This window comes from Pyrus communis, chromosome 7, assembly GCF_963583255.1.
Source record: "Pyrus communis chromosome 7, drPyrComm1.1, whole genome shotgun sequence".
Taxonomy (NCBI): domain Eukaryota; kingdom Viridiplantae; phylum Streptophyta; class Magnoliopsida; order Rosales; family Rosaceae; genus Pyrus; species Pyrus communis.
The window spans coordinates 6914041-6931672 of record NC_084809.1 but is presented as its reverse complement, the minus strand read 5'-3'; the positions used below and the strand labels follow the sequence as shown (position 1 = coordinate 6931672).

The 17632-nt window shown below is 36.9% G+C and overlaps 3 protein-coding genes across 5 annotated transcripts; all 3 read left to right on the top strand.

Annotated features, from left to right (window-relative positions):
- The first annotated feature begins 23 nt into the window (after positions 1-23).
- Positions 24-5780, top strand: LOC137739753 (pentatricopeptide repeat-containing protein At5g65560-like). Of its 3 annotated transcripts, XM_068479449.1 has the most exons (4): positions 24-3145; positions 3291-3364; positions 3634-3706; positions 4674-5779. In XM_068479449.1, exon 1 carries the CDS (start codon positions 241-243, stop codon positions 2998-3000), a length of 2760 nt encoding a protein of 919 aa, XP_068335550.1. In that variant the 5' UTR covers positions 24-240; the 3' UTR covers positions 3001-3145; positions 3291-3364; positions 3634-3706; positions 4674-5779. The 3 variants fall into 3 exon arrangements, with proteins under 3 accessions (XP_068335550.1, XP_068335549.1, XP_068335551.1); XM_068479448.1 differs by having other exon boundaries at positions 24-3364; positions 4674-5780; XM_068479450.1 differs by lacking the exon at positions 3291-3364.
- Positions 5781-9548: 3768 nt separating this feature from the next.
- Positions 9549-9938, top strand: LOC137740445 (uncharacterized). The gene has a single exon (XM_068480315.1). It carries the CDS (start codon positions 9549-9551, stop codon positions 9936-9938), a length of 390 nt encoding a protein of 129 aa, XP_068336416.1.
- Positions 9939-11495: 1557 nt separating this feature from the next.
- On the top strand, positions 11496-17189 carry LOC137739586 (heat shock protein 90-6, mitochondrial-like). The gene is made up of 20 exons (XM_068479209.1): positions 11496-11689; positions 12069-12248; positions 12337-12410; positions 12661-12786; positions 12874-12967; positions 13049-13132; positions 13319-13462; positions 13561-13674; positions 13757-13816; positions 13934-14008; positions 14104-14208; positions 14614-14754; positions 14852-14944; positions 15031-15108; positions 15348-15602; positions 15704-15806; positions 15947-16121; positions 16212-16317; positions 16409-16498; positions 16731-17189. The coding sequence occupies exons 1-20, from the start codon at positions 11582-11584 to the stop codon at positions 16953-16955; spliced, it is 2430 nt and encodes an 809-aa protein (XP_068335310.1). The 5' UTR covers positions 11496-11581; the 3' UTR covers positions 16956-17189.
- Positions 17190-17632: the final 443 nt, after the last annotated feature.

Below are 17632 nucleotides of genomic sequence, written 5' to 3'. Positions count from 1 at the left end.
GAGTGAAATAACCCTAGCTTTTATTCAACAGCGTAACCTTTCTCTCCACTTCCCTCCACCTCCAGTAAGCTGCTAGCTATGGCTCTCCAATGACCACGTTCACCAACTCGCCGAGTCGACCCACGCTTCCCCCCTACCAATCAACCCCCTTCAACCCCCAGATCTCTGAAAACCCGCAAAAGTCCCAAACTTTACCATCTTCTTCTTCTGCAATCCCACATGACCTCCCCATAGCTCGAAATGTTAAAGCCCCTCCAAACCCTCCACGTCCATACCCTCCGCTCTCTATTGGGTTCCGACCATTTTCTCAAATTCTCAACAAGAACCAGGCTTTTCTCCGAACCCGCTCAACCCTCCAAACCTTTCCAGGACTTGGTCGCCAGAATCTGCGACATTTTGAGCGACCCCCAATGGGAACGGAGCTCGGAGCTCAGCTGGCTCGGACCCGAGCTCAGAACCCATCACGTGTCGAAGATCATCGAGTCCCACCGTAACACTGACTCGGCGTTGAGATTCTTCTACTGGGTTTCTAAGACGCATTTTTACAAACACGATATGGGCTGCTTCTCGTCAATGCTTAATCGGCTTGTGAGGGAGCGGCTTTTTGCGCCTGCGGACCGTGTGAGGATTTTGATGATCAAGGCTTGTAGGAAGGAGGAAGAGCTCAAATGGGTAATTGAGTATTTGAATGATTTGAATGGACTTGGTTTTCAGTTCACATTGTTTAGTTTTAATACACTTTTGATACAATTGGGAAAGTTCGAGATGGTTAGTGTAGCTCGAAATGTTTATACTCAGATGCTTAATAGTGGGATTAGACCAAGTTTGTTGACATTTAATACAATGATCAATATATTGTGTAAGAAAGGCAGGGTTCAGGAAGCAGAGGTGATTTTGAGCCAGATTTTTCAGTTCGATATGTTCCCGGATGTTTTTACTTATACATCGTTGATTCTTGGGCATTGTAGAAATCGTAAGGTGAATTTGGCATTTGAAGTTTATGATCAGATGGTGAAGGCAGGTTGTGACCCCAATTCAGTTACGTATTCAACTCTCATCAATGGGCTATGCAATGAGGGAAGGGTGGATGAGGCACTGGATATGCTTGATGAAATGGTAGAGAAAGGGATTGAACCCACAGTATTTACTTACACTGTCCCAATTACTTCACTATGTGAGGCCAATCGACTGGTGGAAGCAATTGGGCTTTTCAGAAGTATGAGGGGCAGGGGTTGCCATCCTAACGTTCATACTTATACAGCATTGATCAGCGGGTTGTCTCAGACAGGAAAATTCAATGTTGCTGTTGGACTCTATCACAAACTTGTGAAGGACGGTTTGGTCCCAAACACGGTTACCTTCAATACATTGATAAATGAATTATGTGAGACAGGAAGATATGGCATGGCTCAGAAGATTTTTTATTGGATGGAAAGACATGGTACCATGTCAAATACCCAAACACACAACGGAATCATCAAGGTTTTCTGTTTGATGGGTAACATTAATAAGGCAATGACGCTTTTAAGCAAAATGCTGAAAGTGGGACCCTCTCCAAATGTGATAACTTATAACACACTTATCAATGCATACCTTGATGGGGGTAAATTAAACAATGCAGTGAGGTTATTGGATTTGATGAAATGGAGTGGATGTGAACCAGATGAATGGACTTATACTGAACTTATTTCTGGGTTATGCAAGGAGGGTAAGTCTGAAGATGCATCTACTATTTTCCATGAGATGGTAGAACAAGGCATTCTTCCCAATCAGGTCACTTACACTGCTTTGATTGCTGGATATTGTGCGGAGGGGAAGGTAGATGCTGCATTGGCATTATTTGAGCGGATGGCGGAGGATGGTTGCTGTCCGGGTATTGAAACCTACAATACCATTATAAGTGGTTTGTGCAATGATAATCAGATTGAAAAAGCTAAAAAATTATGTACAAAGATGGGGGAGCAAGGACTGGCTCCAAATGTCATTACCTACACATCTCTAATTAGGTGCCTCTGTGGGAATGGCAGTACTGACGTTGCATTCCAAATCTACCATGAAATGGGAAAGCAGGGTTGCTTGCCGAACTTGTATACATATAGTTCACTCATTTTTGGGTTATGTCGTGAGGGTAAGGCTGATGATGCTGAGAGGTTACTTAAAGAAATGGAGAGGAAAGGATTGGTTCCTGATGAGGTAACATATACCACACTCATTGATGGATTTGTTATGCTTGGCAAGCTAGATCATGCATTTCTGCTCCTTAGGCGAATGGTTGATGTTGGCTGCAAGCCCAACTACCGAACTTATTCTGTGTTGGTCAAGGGGTTGCAAAGGGAAAGCCAGTTGCTGACAGAGAATGTTGTGGGCCTTGAGTCCCAACATGAAGAAACGTATAGTTGCAGCTCTGATGAGAGCTATACCTTTTTTGAGGTGTTGTGTAATCTCTTAGCTAGGATGTCAGAGTATGGATGTGAACCAACTGTTCATACCTATGATATTTTAGTGAGAGGCTTGTGCAGAGATGGCAGATATTATGTGGCGGATCAGTTGCTGCAGCATATGAAAGATAAAGGGTTCTGCCCCACTAATAAGATTTATCTGTCTCTATTCTTTGTTTATTGTACAAATTTGAAAGTGGATTCTGCGCTGGAAATTTTTGGTTTGATGGCAGATAGAGGATTTGAGGTTCACTTATCATCTTATAAGGCACTTATTAGTGTCCTCTGCAGGGTGGGTCGAGTGGAAGAAGCTGAAACATTATTCAGAAGGATGCTAGAGAAACAATGGAATACTGATGAGATTGTTTGGACTGTGTTAATTGATGGCTTACTGAAGGAAGGGAATTCAGATTTATGCATGAAGTTTCTTCATGTTATTGAATCTGAAAAATGCAGTATCAGTACCGAGACGTATGTTATTTTGGCCAGAGAACTTTCTAAAATAAACGATACTGTGGTGACTTCGCAAATTGTTAACAAAGATTTGAAGGATGTACATTGATCATGGTTTCTTTATACACATGGAGGCACAGAAAATTCATTATCTAGATTCATTTATCAACTAATGAGAAATGGCACTGTTTTTGGCCTGAGGTGTATATATTCCTATGTTGTGACTACTTTGCAGCTTGACCATGTAATTCATGGTAAGTAGATGGCACTTTTTGCCTTCAACTTCATTAGCATTCGTTGATTTCTATTACATTTTTTGGTGCTTGGTTGGTGGCATCGTTTGTCTAAAATCACCAAAAAAATAAGTTTGACGATTGCTTTGTTATTCTATATATGTAGAAGTGACAAGTCATTTTCAGAAGATAAACTGAATTCTGGTCTGCATGAAGCAGATTCCTTAGGAAGACATATAGGTTAGTCAAGCTAAAGTATTCATGAAAGATATCTACCATTTATTTTAGTTTCTCTTTTTGTGTGGATAGGTATGATTGATTTACCATCTGTATAGTGCGTTAGTTGGTTTAGGGTTTAGAGTATTTCTGCATAGCAGGCTTCCTAATTACATGGATTATCTTGATATCTTTTTAACGGTGCTCATTTGGCTGGTTTGACATGCCTAGAAAATATTCATGCTGTCATGGTGTTTATAAAATGGAGACATTCTTGGCATATGTACTTGCAGGTGGTGCAGCTTCAATGTTCCATAGTCGAAAGTTTCCTCTTTCCTCAGAAATATTGGGCAAGAAGATGTTAAGGTACACCTTGTTTGATACCAATGTTGCATTATTTTGCTGCCGTAACATCATACACCAACAGTCGTTTACATGTATACCTCAGTTTTACAATAACATACGTTGAGGCCCTTTTAGTGACATTTTGGTTTTCTGTTATAGTTTATTTTTTATTTTAAAAACTCATTCGATGTCTTTTCCTTTATCTTTCTCTCCACTTTATTTTCGTTCTCTCTTCTTTATTTATCATAAGAAAAAGAAAAAGAAACTTAAAGCAAAAACCTAACCAAATGATCCCTTGGATCATCACTTGGACGGTCTGCGAGTGGAACCATTTTATTTCTGAATTATCAACAAGAGGTTATCTATAGGTGCCACCCGATTTTACCTAACGTAAATAATGTCTCTGGTTCAAACTTCCAGGATAAATGATCATTTAAATTTGACCTAACCATTTTAATATGATTAGGAATATTTAGTGTAGGGATTACTCAGGCCCTTCTAAAATTGAGCCCATTTTGCTCCAGTTAAACACTTTTTTAATTTTCCTCTAATTGTGCTAGTATGCTAAAATGTTAGTGTGTGATAACTTTCTGTATCATTGATCTCTTGAATCTTTGTCACTCCGTGTAGCTTCAACGTTTTAGTTTTCCCAAACGATAATTGCACCGTAAATATTTGTTCTTGAGCGTTTCCTTTCATCTTTTACTCCTTGATTTTGGTTCTGATAAGGGACGAAATAAGCTTTATTGTCCCCATCGGTTGTGTTTTGCTGATCCTTTGCCTAGTATTTCCTTTGATTTTATTGGTATGAACTATATTGTGGATTCCGACAAATATAAAAAAGAACCGTAGAAGGGATTCTTTTTTGGTGTTTCCTTCCCGGCAGTCATTTTTCGTGAGATTTTTTGTAACTCATAGTTACCTTGTGGATTGGTATTTCATAGTACTGTCCTTAAAGAATTTCTTGTAATTCCATCATTTTGTATAGTGGAAGAATTAGCTGCTACCTCCCTCCTACTTCTGGCGGTTGTGGAAGAATTTCCGGCATCTTATGTTTGATGCGAGGATGGGAAGGTTATGCAGCTGCTGGGTCTCCTCATCTCTCCTAAACTTCCCCCAGTCTCCGGCACCAGCTATATGAGGCAGAAACCCGCCCCACTCCTACAAATGGCTCGGAGGCTGAGCTTTGTACTTTCGGCCTTGTACTAGGCGACTTTGGTTCCCAAATGTACTACGGCTCAATCCGAGTTGCCAATCGTATCATGCAACTGAGAAACAGTTTGTAAAAGTCTAATTGAATCTGCAGTGGCTGAAATCAGAATCAAGTGTCAGCAATCTGATTGCTATTGTCCAATTTGGAATGAATTTTTCAGTTTCTTCCCAACCCCTCTATTGAAGTTCAGGCAAGCTTCTTCTCTGAAAATTAAGTTCTATAAGTTCTCATCATCCTTCCTCCAAAATTGACATATGCCTAGCTCGGAACTAATATCTTGAAGGAATGGAGTTATGATGACTTAGTCAAAGGCTCACTTGGAAGTTCTTTTAAAATGACGGAAAGCCTTTTGGTAAAATTGGTTTTGGATTCCAAAAGCATTTTAAGTGCTTTTTGGAAGAAGCACCAAATATGTGCTTCCTGCAAGAAGCACTTAAAGTGCTTTTACAGAATCCACTTGAATTTTTACTAAAGATTGGTTTCTAAAACATTTTCATCAAAAGTGTTTTTAATCATTTTAAAAACATTTTCAAACGAGCCATTAGCAAGTGGTTGATTGTCTTGGAGCTTATGCCATTTCTCTTCAACTCACTGCGTGCCGGGTTCAAAGCCTCTCCTCTCTCCTTAATCTAGTTTAGAGTTGGAATATCACTTATAAAAAAAATTAGTTAGTTTAGAGGGAGATAGTTGGAGTTATGGATTGCACCAAAAGGAACAAGAAGGAGAGGAAAATAGCTCAAAACAAGAAGAATAAACCAGGGTGGTTGAAATTATTGCTTGGTAGCCCATCTCAACAAGAAACCATGATCTATTCAGTTGCATTTGTAATTAAGAGATGTGAGTTTCTACTTTTTTGTGATTCATTTTATGAGATGTATATCAATATCTGGAATATGGGTGTATTTTTGTTCACCACTTTCAAATGGTGATAATGCTCACTACTCTACTTATTATTGTTTGATTAGTTTAAATTTTGAGTTTTGTATCTATCTGCTCCACGGATCTCAAAATTTAAACTTGTTCAACGGTAATAAATAGGGTTGTGAGCATCGCCATCAATTGATGATGGTGAATAAAAATACTCCTCTAATATCACATAATAAATTGATTCCTAGTCTTTTAAGTATTAGATTTTGGATTGTAGTGTGACAACCACATAACATATTTTTTTGTATTTTGTGTTGTATGTATCAGTAAATAGTAAACGTATATAATTTCAATATCTATATTTTACTCAAAATCAGAATAATTTAAATTTCAAGTAAATAAATGTGTCATTACTTTAAGAACACCATCTTTCGTGAAAGAATTGTGGTATACGTGAATTACTTTTTCATTTCAATAAAGGAAGGATAAATTTTTTATGGTGTCCGGAACACAGACACATATATCATGTCATTGTACAAGTCGAGGGATACTTAAGAAAGAAAAAAAAAACATATCTCCATTTGTATAAGAATATATGACGTACTGTATGTGTTTCAGACACATTGAAAAGTTTCTCAAAACGAAGAATAATAATGATTAGTTAGTTTTTGGGTTCAAGTGCTTGGTTGTTTCAAGGGAAGAAAACAAAGAAGGGCATCCACTCTATGGCAAAAGTTGATTCTCCACATGTCCTCCGTTTATTAGACTTGATCTTTTCAATCTCAATTATTCCATACATTACCAAACCTTCAATCCCAAAGCAACATAACCACCCACGCTACACTATTCTTATCATTTCCTTTTGAAACTACACAATCAAACCTATTACAATCTTTCCAAACTCAGAGTGTAATCAAGTTGGTTAAAGCAGTGTGTTTTATTATTTACATTTATGTTCAAATATTTTTCTCGTATTTTAGTTTAAATTAGAAAGATGATAACCGTATATCATTTTTCTCCTTCTACACACCATTCTTAATTCTAATTATTACACTGAATAAATTAAACATAAACAAAAAATTTGGTTAAACAAAAACGTATATCGATAGTAAAAGAGTGAAATTATCACTTTTCTTAAGTTAAAATATCACTTGAATTAAAAACCTATTATTTTTCACAATAATAGAAGCTTTATATTCCACATGTTTGGTTAGTTTTGGTGCTGGACCAAATAGTATATAATTTCAATATTTATATTTTACTCAAAATCAAAATAATTCAAATTCCTTGTAAATAAACATGTCATTAATTTAAGAAACCCATCTTTCATGAAAGAATTGTGATATAATTGAATTAATTTTTTTCTCAATAAAAGAAAGGATAGATTTTTGAGGATGTCCGAAACATAGATACATACATCATATATCATTATACAAGTGAATGAACCCTTGAAAAAATAACTTCCCTCCACTTGTTTAAGAACATAAGACGTACTGCTTATGTTCCGAACACATTAAAAAGTCTCTCAAAACGAAGAATAATAATGATTAGTTAGTTTTTGGGTTCAAGTGCTTGGTTGTTTCAAGGGAAGAAAACAAAGAAGGGCATCCACTCTATGGCAAAAGTTGATTCTTCACAGAAATCAAAATCCCTGAGGTTTGCGTTGGCTTTGGACCCCCACATGTCCTCCATTTATATGACTTGGATCTTTTCAATCTCAATTATTCCATGCATTACCAAACCTTCAATCCCAAGCAACATAACCACCCACACTACACTATTCTTATCATTTCCTACAACACAAGCATCTCTCAACTTAGTTTTTTCCTTTTGAAACCATACAATCGAACCTGTTATAATCTTTGCAAACTCGAGCGTAGTCAAGTTGGCTAACGTAGTGTGTTTTATTATCTACATTTAAGTTCAAATCTTCCTTCTCGCAGTTTAATTTAAATCAGAAAGATGATAACCGCACATCATTTTTCTATTACACACCATTCTTATTTCTGATTATTAGACTGAATAAATCAAATATAAACAACAAATATGGTTAAACAAAAACGTATAGCAATAGTAAAAGAGGGAAATTATCACTTTTAGTACCTGTTTGGTTAGTTTTAGTGTTGAACCAAATAGTATATTTAGTACCTGTTTTCTGTGTCACATGCCACCTGCCAGTGTTTTTACAATTCAAATTCTCCAGATTCCTCCAAATCTAGCAAGGATAAATGCTAGAAGCGAAACTTTCCTGATTTTCATATCCTCGTCAAACATACCCATATCTCGAGAGATTTTTGGGTGTCATCCGTTTTATACAATTACGTGTTTATATTTAAGTTTAGTTTAAACATACTCTTCATCACGTGATTTTTTTTTTTTTTTTGGATAATCTATTCATCACGTGATTAGTCACATAATAAGATAGATAAACACAACCAATTATGCGTTGAGAAAGATAAATATAAGATTGTATAAATCCGAACTTATGACCTATATGGTCTCGTAGTCTTATGGACTCTATAAAGAAGCAAGAATGTGATTAATATTATAACACTGACTAGAGAAAATTTATGTTGTACCGGGAACATGGCCCGACATTAAGTGTCATACTATATTGGTTGAAAATTCATTTTTAAGTTTCAAACTAATTGTATTACTATACAAGGTGTACCAAATCATATTACCGATGCACTGAAAAATCTCTTCACCGACCAAATTACTTCTTTCAATTTCGGTGAAATATTTGACCATGAATGTAAAAGACAAACAGAATTGTAAACCTTGATTTAGAACTTTGTTAATTATTTAGTGAATGCCAGCCCTCCTCATCTGCATATACAAAGTGCATGAAATGTGTCCCCATCAAAAACACCATGACTCCAAATATATATATTCCTTCTAATCATTGTCTTTTATATACATCCCCATCTTCATTCCATGAACTTCACCTTCAAAACCCCACCACAAACATTTTTTTTATGAAACGAAATTATATTTGAAGGGGTAGACATTCAGGAAATAACCTACGTAATGAGTCAGCCAAAATAACTTAGTATCAAATTTGTCATCTAAATGAGTCAACTTAAGATTTCTTTAGATAAATGTCACTATACAGTAGTACCAGTATAATTTGGAGAATACTCCACACGATGAGTCATCTATAATAACTATAAACTCGTCATTCAAGTAAATCGAATCTCTCTTACTTACAAGTGAAGAGTAATAACACTAAGTCATATATTAGTGACGACCCTAATAAAAATCTAAAATGCTGAATTTTTAAAACAAGCAGGTACAAAAAAGAATCAATCTTTCCCCAAATGCAACTTGGAGATAAAATCAGAGTCATCGATGCCAACAGTGTCTTAAAAGACAAGAGGACACAAGCATGACCTAACAGTTGATTCTCCAAAACTCCCTTCCAAATGCTTACTTCCATTTCATTTTGGACTATTTTCTTGCACTCTAGCTTTTTCCAAAAGTGCTTTTGCCTACCCTTCCACCAACCCAGCCTTCCCTAGACCAGTACCTTAAACCTTTCCTATTGGATTTTTGCAGAAAAGCAGCCGATTCTTATTTATATTACATCATCCAAAGTCTTAAAATTTAAATAAAAAAAAACTCAATTTTCATATATATAATCCATCTGCTATATAAACACATTCATTCCGTTTTGGCCCTTCAGCACCAATTATAGCCAAAACCAAAAAAAAAAAAAAAAAAAACCACCAAACCCTTCACCTACAAAGCTTCAGAGATCAAAAGCGCAAAAGCTGCTTTTCAATGGGCAGGCAAAGTGCTTCTGATCCAACCTTGGTTTCAGTTTCCTCCATTGCTCTACTGCAAGAAAGGTTCAGGCAGCTGCAGAAAGTGAAGGAGAGGAGGGAGGAGCAGCAGCTTCTGAAGAAGTTATCAGAGACTGATCACCAACGGGTTGTTTGTACAACAAGGCATTTTGATCATCAGCCTGCAAAGTTCTCATTCGAATCCGATATCGTCGTTCCGGTTAGGCCAAGTGCTCCTCCAGATCACTCACTCTCTCTCGGGCTTAATTTGCAGCCATATTCCACAAACTCATGGCCCAACAGCACAAAAGCACCTGCTGCCGCAGCAAGTGCTTCTGCAAAAAGTTTTGACAACTCAGACCTTATTGACACCTCTCTTCATCTGTAGCCAAATCCTACTGCCTTCACTTTCTTTGTGTAATATCAGAAGAGTATGTAATTAATTATATCACTAAATGTTTATTAATCTACATAATGAAATAAATAAAAAGAAGGAATGGAGGAGCAACATGCGAGCTTCTCTTCTCTTTCATCTTCCCTCCTTTTTTTTTGCTGGTTTTTGCTTCAAAAAATTAACATATCAACACATATGTTTTTCAGATCATTATTTTGAGCTTATGATGATCGGTGATGAGTACAAAACACTAATCAAGGCCAAGAAAAGATCACATAATTGAGAATATTAAAGATTAATAAACATATATCTCTCTAGATAATCAGTCTTTGTGATGAAGCTTAATTTTGATGGATATGTTAAGTACAGGAAAAAAGTTATTGCTGCCTTTGAGAGAGATTAGAATAAGCTGTTCTTTAGGAATTCGAAAACCGGAATCAAACGAAACTCTAACAGGTCGTTCGATAACTATTTCGTTTCAAATAGAGGGAACATACAACGAAAGATGAGGGGTGAACGAGGATTGAGGAAGGATGGTGGGAAGAATATTGAGAAATAAAAAGTGTGGAGAATGGTATACAAAATAAAAATTAAGAACTAAAAAACAATTTTAAGAGGTTTTTCTTTCTAGCTTTTGTTTCATAGTTCATACATTCCTTCGTTTCTCCCTCCTCTCGTCCACCACCATCCTTTACCCCACCCTCTCTCCACCTTTCTCCATTCCTCCTTTTTTTCATCTTTAACGAGAAAAAAAATAAAAACTAAAAACAAAAATGGTTACTAAGCGAACGCTAAGTTAGTTGTATAATTATCGTACAATGTCTTGTTAGCCAAACTTGAACCTCCAACTTTCCCTTTTAAGCTACTAATATAGGTAGCACAATCCACTTTCCCATCAACCTCTCACATTGCAGTCCAAGAAACCAATTACTATGAGAGGAAACGAGGGGAGGATTGAATGCAACATGTATATATAAGAATTTCTCGTCCTACCCCCTATTATTGCTTACTCAAACGAGGGGCAAAAACATGAGTAGCTGTAAACATAAGTGAATTGAACCACTCATCAATATGACTTTGAGCTAAATATACACAATCATTTAGCTATTACAAAAAGAGTTAACTATTGGAATGAATTTGGTTTTGTTCGGTTTAAATCGGATTTTTAAAGGAAATAAATATGAATTGAAACAATTGAGTCGATTCGAGTTTGACCGGTTTGGTCATTTTATTGGTTTTTTTTTTTTTTTCATTTTTAATGAGTAAGTATTGAACTCGCCACTTATGAAAGTAAATTTAAAAATTTTTACTACATCGTAATGCTAATGACAAAACAAAACACTTTTAGAGCAACTGGCTCGGGGGTTTTTATTTTTTTTTTCGCTTTTAAAGAAAATCTTCAACCTCAAATGATCGGCCCAAACTGATCGGCAAACTCAATTACTCCTAAAAACCCAATGAATCAAAATTACCAAAATACCACTTTTATCTCCAGAAGCTTCCTAAACCCTTCTCTATCTCCATCAGCAAAACCCCTACTAAACCCTAACTCCTCTCTCCGATCTCCAGCCCTCTCTCTCACTCACAAGCACCACTCTCTCTCTCTCTTGCTCCTTCATCTCTCCATCTCAACCAGTATGCACAGGCTCCCACGACGCTCCGTCTCCGCCATCCTGCGCCACGGCGGGGGTCGTTACCGGAACTCTGCGGCTCCGATCTCTTGTGCTTCTACACACTGCGGCTCGGTGGGTTTCTCATAAATTCATGGTTTATTTTTTCAAGATTCGAGAAATTGAGAAATAATTCTGAAATTTTATATATGTGTGATCGAAAATGTTGCTTTTATAACTGGGTTTTCTTTAATTTTGAACTTTAATTACAAAATGGTTCTCAGGGAATCCTCAATTGTTGTTTTTTCATAATTTAATATTTCAAGGGTTTTTTTTTTTTTTTTTTTTTTTTTTAATTTCTTGTTCTGCTACTGCCAATTTTATTGTGTTCAATCGAAAGGTTTCGCGATTGGATAAAGACAATTTCTTGTTAAACTTTTGAAGTAATTCTATTGAATTATTTTTTTAATTTTGGATGTTTGAGCTTACTTCGAATATATAAAAATTTGAGCAGGTGGGAGAGACTGATGGGAAAGTCAGATGGCACTCCGTGTTGGTCCCTGGGAAGTGTAACCATACCAATTCCACAACTCAGTTTAATTTAAAACATGGCATGTATTTCGGCAATCGGTATGAATCCACGGCTGCAGCCTCTGATGCACCACCCGCCGAGACATATGAGTATCAAGCTGAGGTACTGTAATGTGATCTTCTGTGGGGTTTTGAGCTTTTATTGTGAGGATTAACTAGTTTTTAAGTGGTGCTTTTCTTCATGATGCCAGGTCAGTCGTCTCATGGACCTCATCGTTAACAGCTTGTACAGTAACAAGGAAGTATTTCTTCGAGAGCTTATCAGGTATTCTTGTGTTAATATCATTTTATGTAATAGTGATTTGTGGATATGATGTGTGTTGCTAACATCGCCATTTGTTTACATTTGGGTTTAAGAGTTAGCAAACTTGTAATTGGAGTGTTGGAGCCAAGAAATACCGAAAAAATCCACGTTTAAGATTCCTTGGCATTCAAGAAATAGTTTTTATGTTTGATTCTAGGTGGTCGTAAGTTATTTAGCATTTGATATGTTGACAATATGTTCTTTTTTGCAGCAATGCAAGTGATGCATTGGACAAGCTCCGTTTCCTCAGTGTCACACAGCCTGAGCTTTTGAAGGGTGGAGGTGATCTACATATCCGTATCCAGACTGATAAAGACAATGGGATCATCAATATCATGTAAGCTATACTGGTTGTTTGTCTTTGCTCGTGCCTAATGATTCTTGTTGATCGTATCAATGGTTTGGCCTTTTCCTTTGTGTGCAGTGATTCTGGAATCGGTATGACTCGGCAAGAGCTTATTGACTGTCTGGGAACAATTGCACAAAGTGGGACTTCAAAGTTCTTGAAGGCATTGAAGGTATACTAAGTCTTTGAAAAATATTTAAATTTAAGATCCTGCTTTGAATTATCTTATATACTTAGAAGTTTGTTTTATCAGGATAGTAAAGATGCTGGAAGTGATACCAATCTGATTGGTCAGTTTGGTGTCGGCTTTTACTCAGCATTCCTTGTTGCAGATCGGGTAAGTTCTTGGCCAGAAAAATGACTTTTAGTTTGGTATTGACTATAACGATGGGGTATTCCTCCCATTACCCAAGTTCCTCCTATGCTTTGCGGATTCAACTTCCGTTTGTCTTTTTTTAATCGTAAACTTCCGTATAGAAATTTTTGTACTGCTTGATTGTTATGTGTCTCCTATCGGTTACAGATTGTTGTCTCCACAAAGAGCCCAAAGTCTGACAAGCAATATGTATGGCAAGGAGAGGTGAATGCTAGCTCTTACACAATTCAGGAGGAGACTGATCCTGAGAAGCTTATTCCCAGAGGAACCCGCATCACCTTGTATCTCAAGGTCAGTCAGTAAATTTTTTCTTGCTTTGTGATTTCTTAAACCTCTTTGTACTAGACACTGATCTCCAAGCTAATCTTTGTCTGTCTGCCTACTTTCAGCGCGATGACAAAGGTTTTGCTCATCCAGAACGGATTGAAAAGCTTGTGAATAACTATTCACAATTTGTTTCCTTTCCTATATACACTTGGAAGGAAAAAGGATTCACTAAAGAGGTAAGGGTTCTTCTCTAATGTACTTTTGTCATAGGTTTTGTAAGTTATATTCTCTCGGAAACTATTGAGACTTTCCGTTCAGGTTGAGGTAGATGAAGATCCAGCTGAATCCAAAACGGACGAACAAGATGAGAAAACCGAGGTATTTCCCTCTCATCCAGTATCTTGATCAATCTTGGACTAATGTATTCTGCATATTAGGAGAATCAGTGAAAATTCCTATCCATGACTGATGCGATGACTGAATTAACTTTTACAGAAAAAGAAGAAGACGAAGACTGTTGTTGAGAAATACTGGGATTGGGATCTCACTAATGAGACACAACCAATATGGGTGAGCCTCAGTTTCTTTTTTAGATGTTTACTTTGCTTTTTATCTTAGCAACTTTATCAGGAGAACTCATACATCATCTTCATTGATGTGTACAGCTTCGCAATCCTAAGGAAGTTAATACAGAGGATTACAATGAGTTCTACAAGAAGACTTTCAATGAATACTTGGATCCACTAGCATCTTCGCACTTCACAACAGAGGTATAACTACCATTACGTCGTTGTAAGAAAATAAGTTAATCAACAAATGCGTTTTCTTGTACTTGTAGATTTTGAAGTAAATGTTGCATATTTCTGTATCTGTATCATCACATGATTTTTACTTCTTGAGTTGGGTAAAAGTTATGTAGAATCAACAATTAATGAAGTTCCTTAACAATGGCTTTTTTGTTGTAGAATTTTTTAAACCGCATACTTATGTATGGCGGCAATTGTCATGATATCTTATTAAGTTGGGTAATGAATGGGAATTATCTAGAATGGAATTGCAATTGAGAATGCGGCATTAGTTCCCTGAACTTAGGATAAAATGTATCATTGTTTGACTATGTACACTTCATTTCTTATTTCTTTTGCTTTTAAGCTGAAAGACGTTGCTATTTGCAGGGTGAAGTAGAGTTCAGGTCTATTCTATATGTGCCAGCTGTCCCTCCTATGGGGAAAGATGACATAGTCAATCCCAAGACAAAAAATATAAGGCTCTATGTGAAACGGGTGTTCATTTCAGATGACTTTGATGGAGAACTGGTAAACAACACAAAAGATGTTTCTACAACATAGTAATGCATGGTTCTCTTAAATGTAAGCTTAATGGTTCTAATTGTTTTTACATTGGCCTGAGCAGTTCCCACGATATTTAAGCTTCGTCAAAGGTGTTGTAGACTCAAATGATCTTCCACTCAATGTCTCACGTGAAATTCTTCAGGAGAGTCGTATTGTAAGTACATCCACCTCACTATCTTTCTAACCTTTAGTTCTAGTTAGTTTATTTAACAAACTATTATTTTTGTGATCTACTTGAAGGTACGGATTATGAGGAAGCGCTTGGTTCGGAAGGCCTTTGACATGATCCTTGGAATATCCATGAGTGAGAACAGAGAAGTATGATTTTGGTTCTGTTTTCTTATCGTCCATTTTTTTGTATATTTACCTTCTTGTAGAAATATAGTTCAAATTTCAGCATCTTGGCAATTACCTCCTCTTGCATGTCTCCCTTCTTTTACATTACCTGTAGCTACGACTGTGAATCCTGATCTTTGCCAGCCATCTGCTTGCTTGCGGGTAGAGAATGATATATTCCCATAATAATCTTTAAACATACCCTTTTTTGTTTGTTGCAGGATTATGAAAAGTTCTGGGAAAATTTTGGCAAACACTTGAAATTGGGTTGCATTGAAGATCGTGAAAATCATAAGCGTATTGCTCCGTTGCTTAGATTTTTCTCTTCCCAAAGTGAGGATGTGATGATCAGCTTGGATGAATATCTTGAAAACATGAAACCTGAGCAGAAGGATATCTATTACGTTGCTTCCGACAGCGTGACAAGTGCAAGCAATACACCATTCCTGGAGAAACTTCTTGAGAAGGACCTCGAAGTCTGTAGTGTCTCTCAATTAACTTGATGCTAATATATGATTATGTTCTTTTTCGTTCTGTTTTATGATTCATCATGATTTATGTTGTTCTATTGTTGTAGGTGTTGTACTTAGTTGATCCCATTGATGAGGTTGCCATCCAGAACCTAAAATCATACAAGGAGAAGAATTTCATTGATATTAGCAAGGAAGATCTCGATTTAGGTTAGTTCACTGGAGCCTTTTTATGTTACTTTTCTGTTCTGCTGTGGATGGGTGGCTGCTAATCTTTGTGCTTCTTTGATTTTACGTTTCCTTTGCCAAGGACTTAGCTGAAAACCTGAGTGTGAATGACATTTTTGCAGGGGATAAGAATGAGGAAAAAGAAAAGGAGATTAAGCAGGAATATGGCCAAACATGTGATTGGATTAAGAAGCGTTTGGGCGACAAAGTTGCCAGTGTTCAGATTTCAAACCGTCTTAGCTCGTCACCCTGTGTTCTTGTGTCTGGGAAGTTTGGCTGGTCTGCCAACATGGAGAGGTAAGAGGCTTCTGTGTTGCTATTTACAATTTTTAGAAATTCGTGTATTGGAACCTAAATGTTATCTTCTGAACTTTTGATTGGATCCAGATTGATGAAGGCACAAACTGTTGGTGATACCTCTAGCCTGGAGTATATGAGAGGCAGAAGGGTGTTTGAGATTAATCCCGAGCACCCAATCATTAAAAACTTAAATGTATGTTTGCACAAAGAAAATGCTAGTTCCAATCATTTGAATACTTGACGGTTGTAGCAAGTTTGATTACACTTTTAACCCTGATTTGTAGGCTGCAAGCAAGACCAACCCGGATGATGAGGATGCTATAAGAGCTATTGATCTTCTGTACAATACAGCTTTGGTATCAAGCGGTTTTACTGTGAGTATTCGTACTTGCTTTATATCTCTCGTTAAAACTGCTCTTAGGATTATAAGGGGACCAAAAATATTTGTTGGGTTGAGACACAAGATGCTACACAACTATTATTCTCTAGGAATTTACTGTAGCCAACACCCAAAAATGATGATTTGCATCATTGCATCATTGCATGCTTGTTTGATGATGTCTGTGAGCGTCTAACCTGTTCACCTTGTACGCCTTGTTAATGCAGCCTGAAAATCCAGCAGAGCTGGGTGGAAAGATATACGAGATGATGAGTCTGGCACTCTCTGGGAAATGGTCCACACCTGCTGCCGAAATTCAGCAACCTGAACTCCAGCAACACAACCCAGATATACTAGACGCTGAGGTACAGCACCCAGGACCCCAACACAACCACCCCGAGACGGTAGAGGCCGAGGTGGTTGAGCCCGTTGAAGCTGGCAGCCAGAAATGAGGAGCACAAAGCAAGTTTCCTTTTGCTCTCTTTTTTCTCATGCACAAAATTCAGTTGGGGTAGGGTCTTAGAGGTGTAGTTCATAAAATGTGTGGACATAATTGTTAGGATATAATATTTGATGGGGCTGTTGGCAAGAAATAAGGGAGCATAAAGCAATTTTCCTGTTTTAGTTCTTACAAATTTTCAGTTGTAGGTTTCGGTGGCAGTGTTGATATATGGAGTGTTATTAATGATGGGATTACTACTAATTACTTGTTTAGTTTGTTGTCAACACATATGTTTTTCAGATCATTATTTTGAGCTTATGATGATTGGTGATGAGTACAAAACACTAATCAAGGCCAAGAAAAGATCACATAATTGAGAATATTAAAGATTAATAAACATATATCTCTCTAGATAATCAGTCTTTGTGATGAAGCTTAATTTTGATGGATATGTTAAGTACAGGAAAAAAGTTATTGCTGCCTTTGAGAGAGATTAGAATAAGCTGTTCTTTAGGAATTCGAAAACCGGAATCAAACGAAACTCTAACAGGTCGTTCGATAACTATTTCGTTTCAAATAGAGGGAACATACAACGAAAGATGAGGGGTGAACGAGGATTGAGGAAGGATGGTGGGAAGAATATTGAGAAATAGAAAGTGTGGAGAATGGTATACAAAATAAAAATTA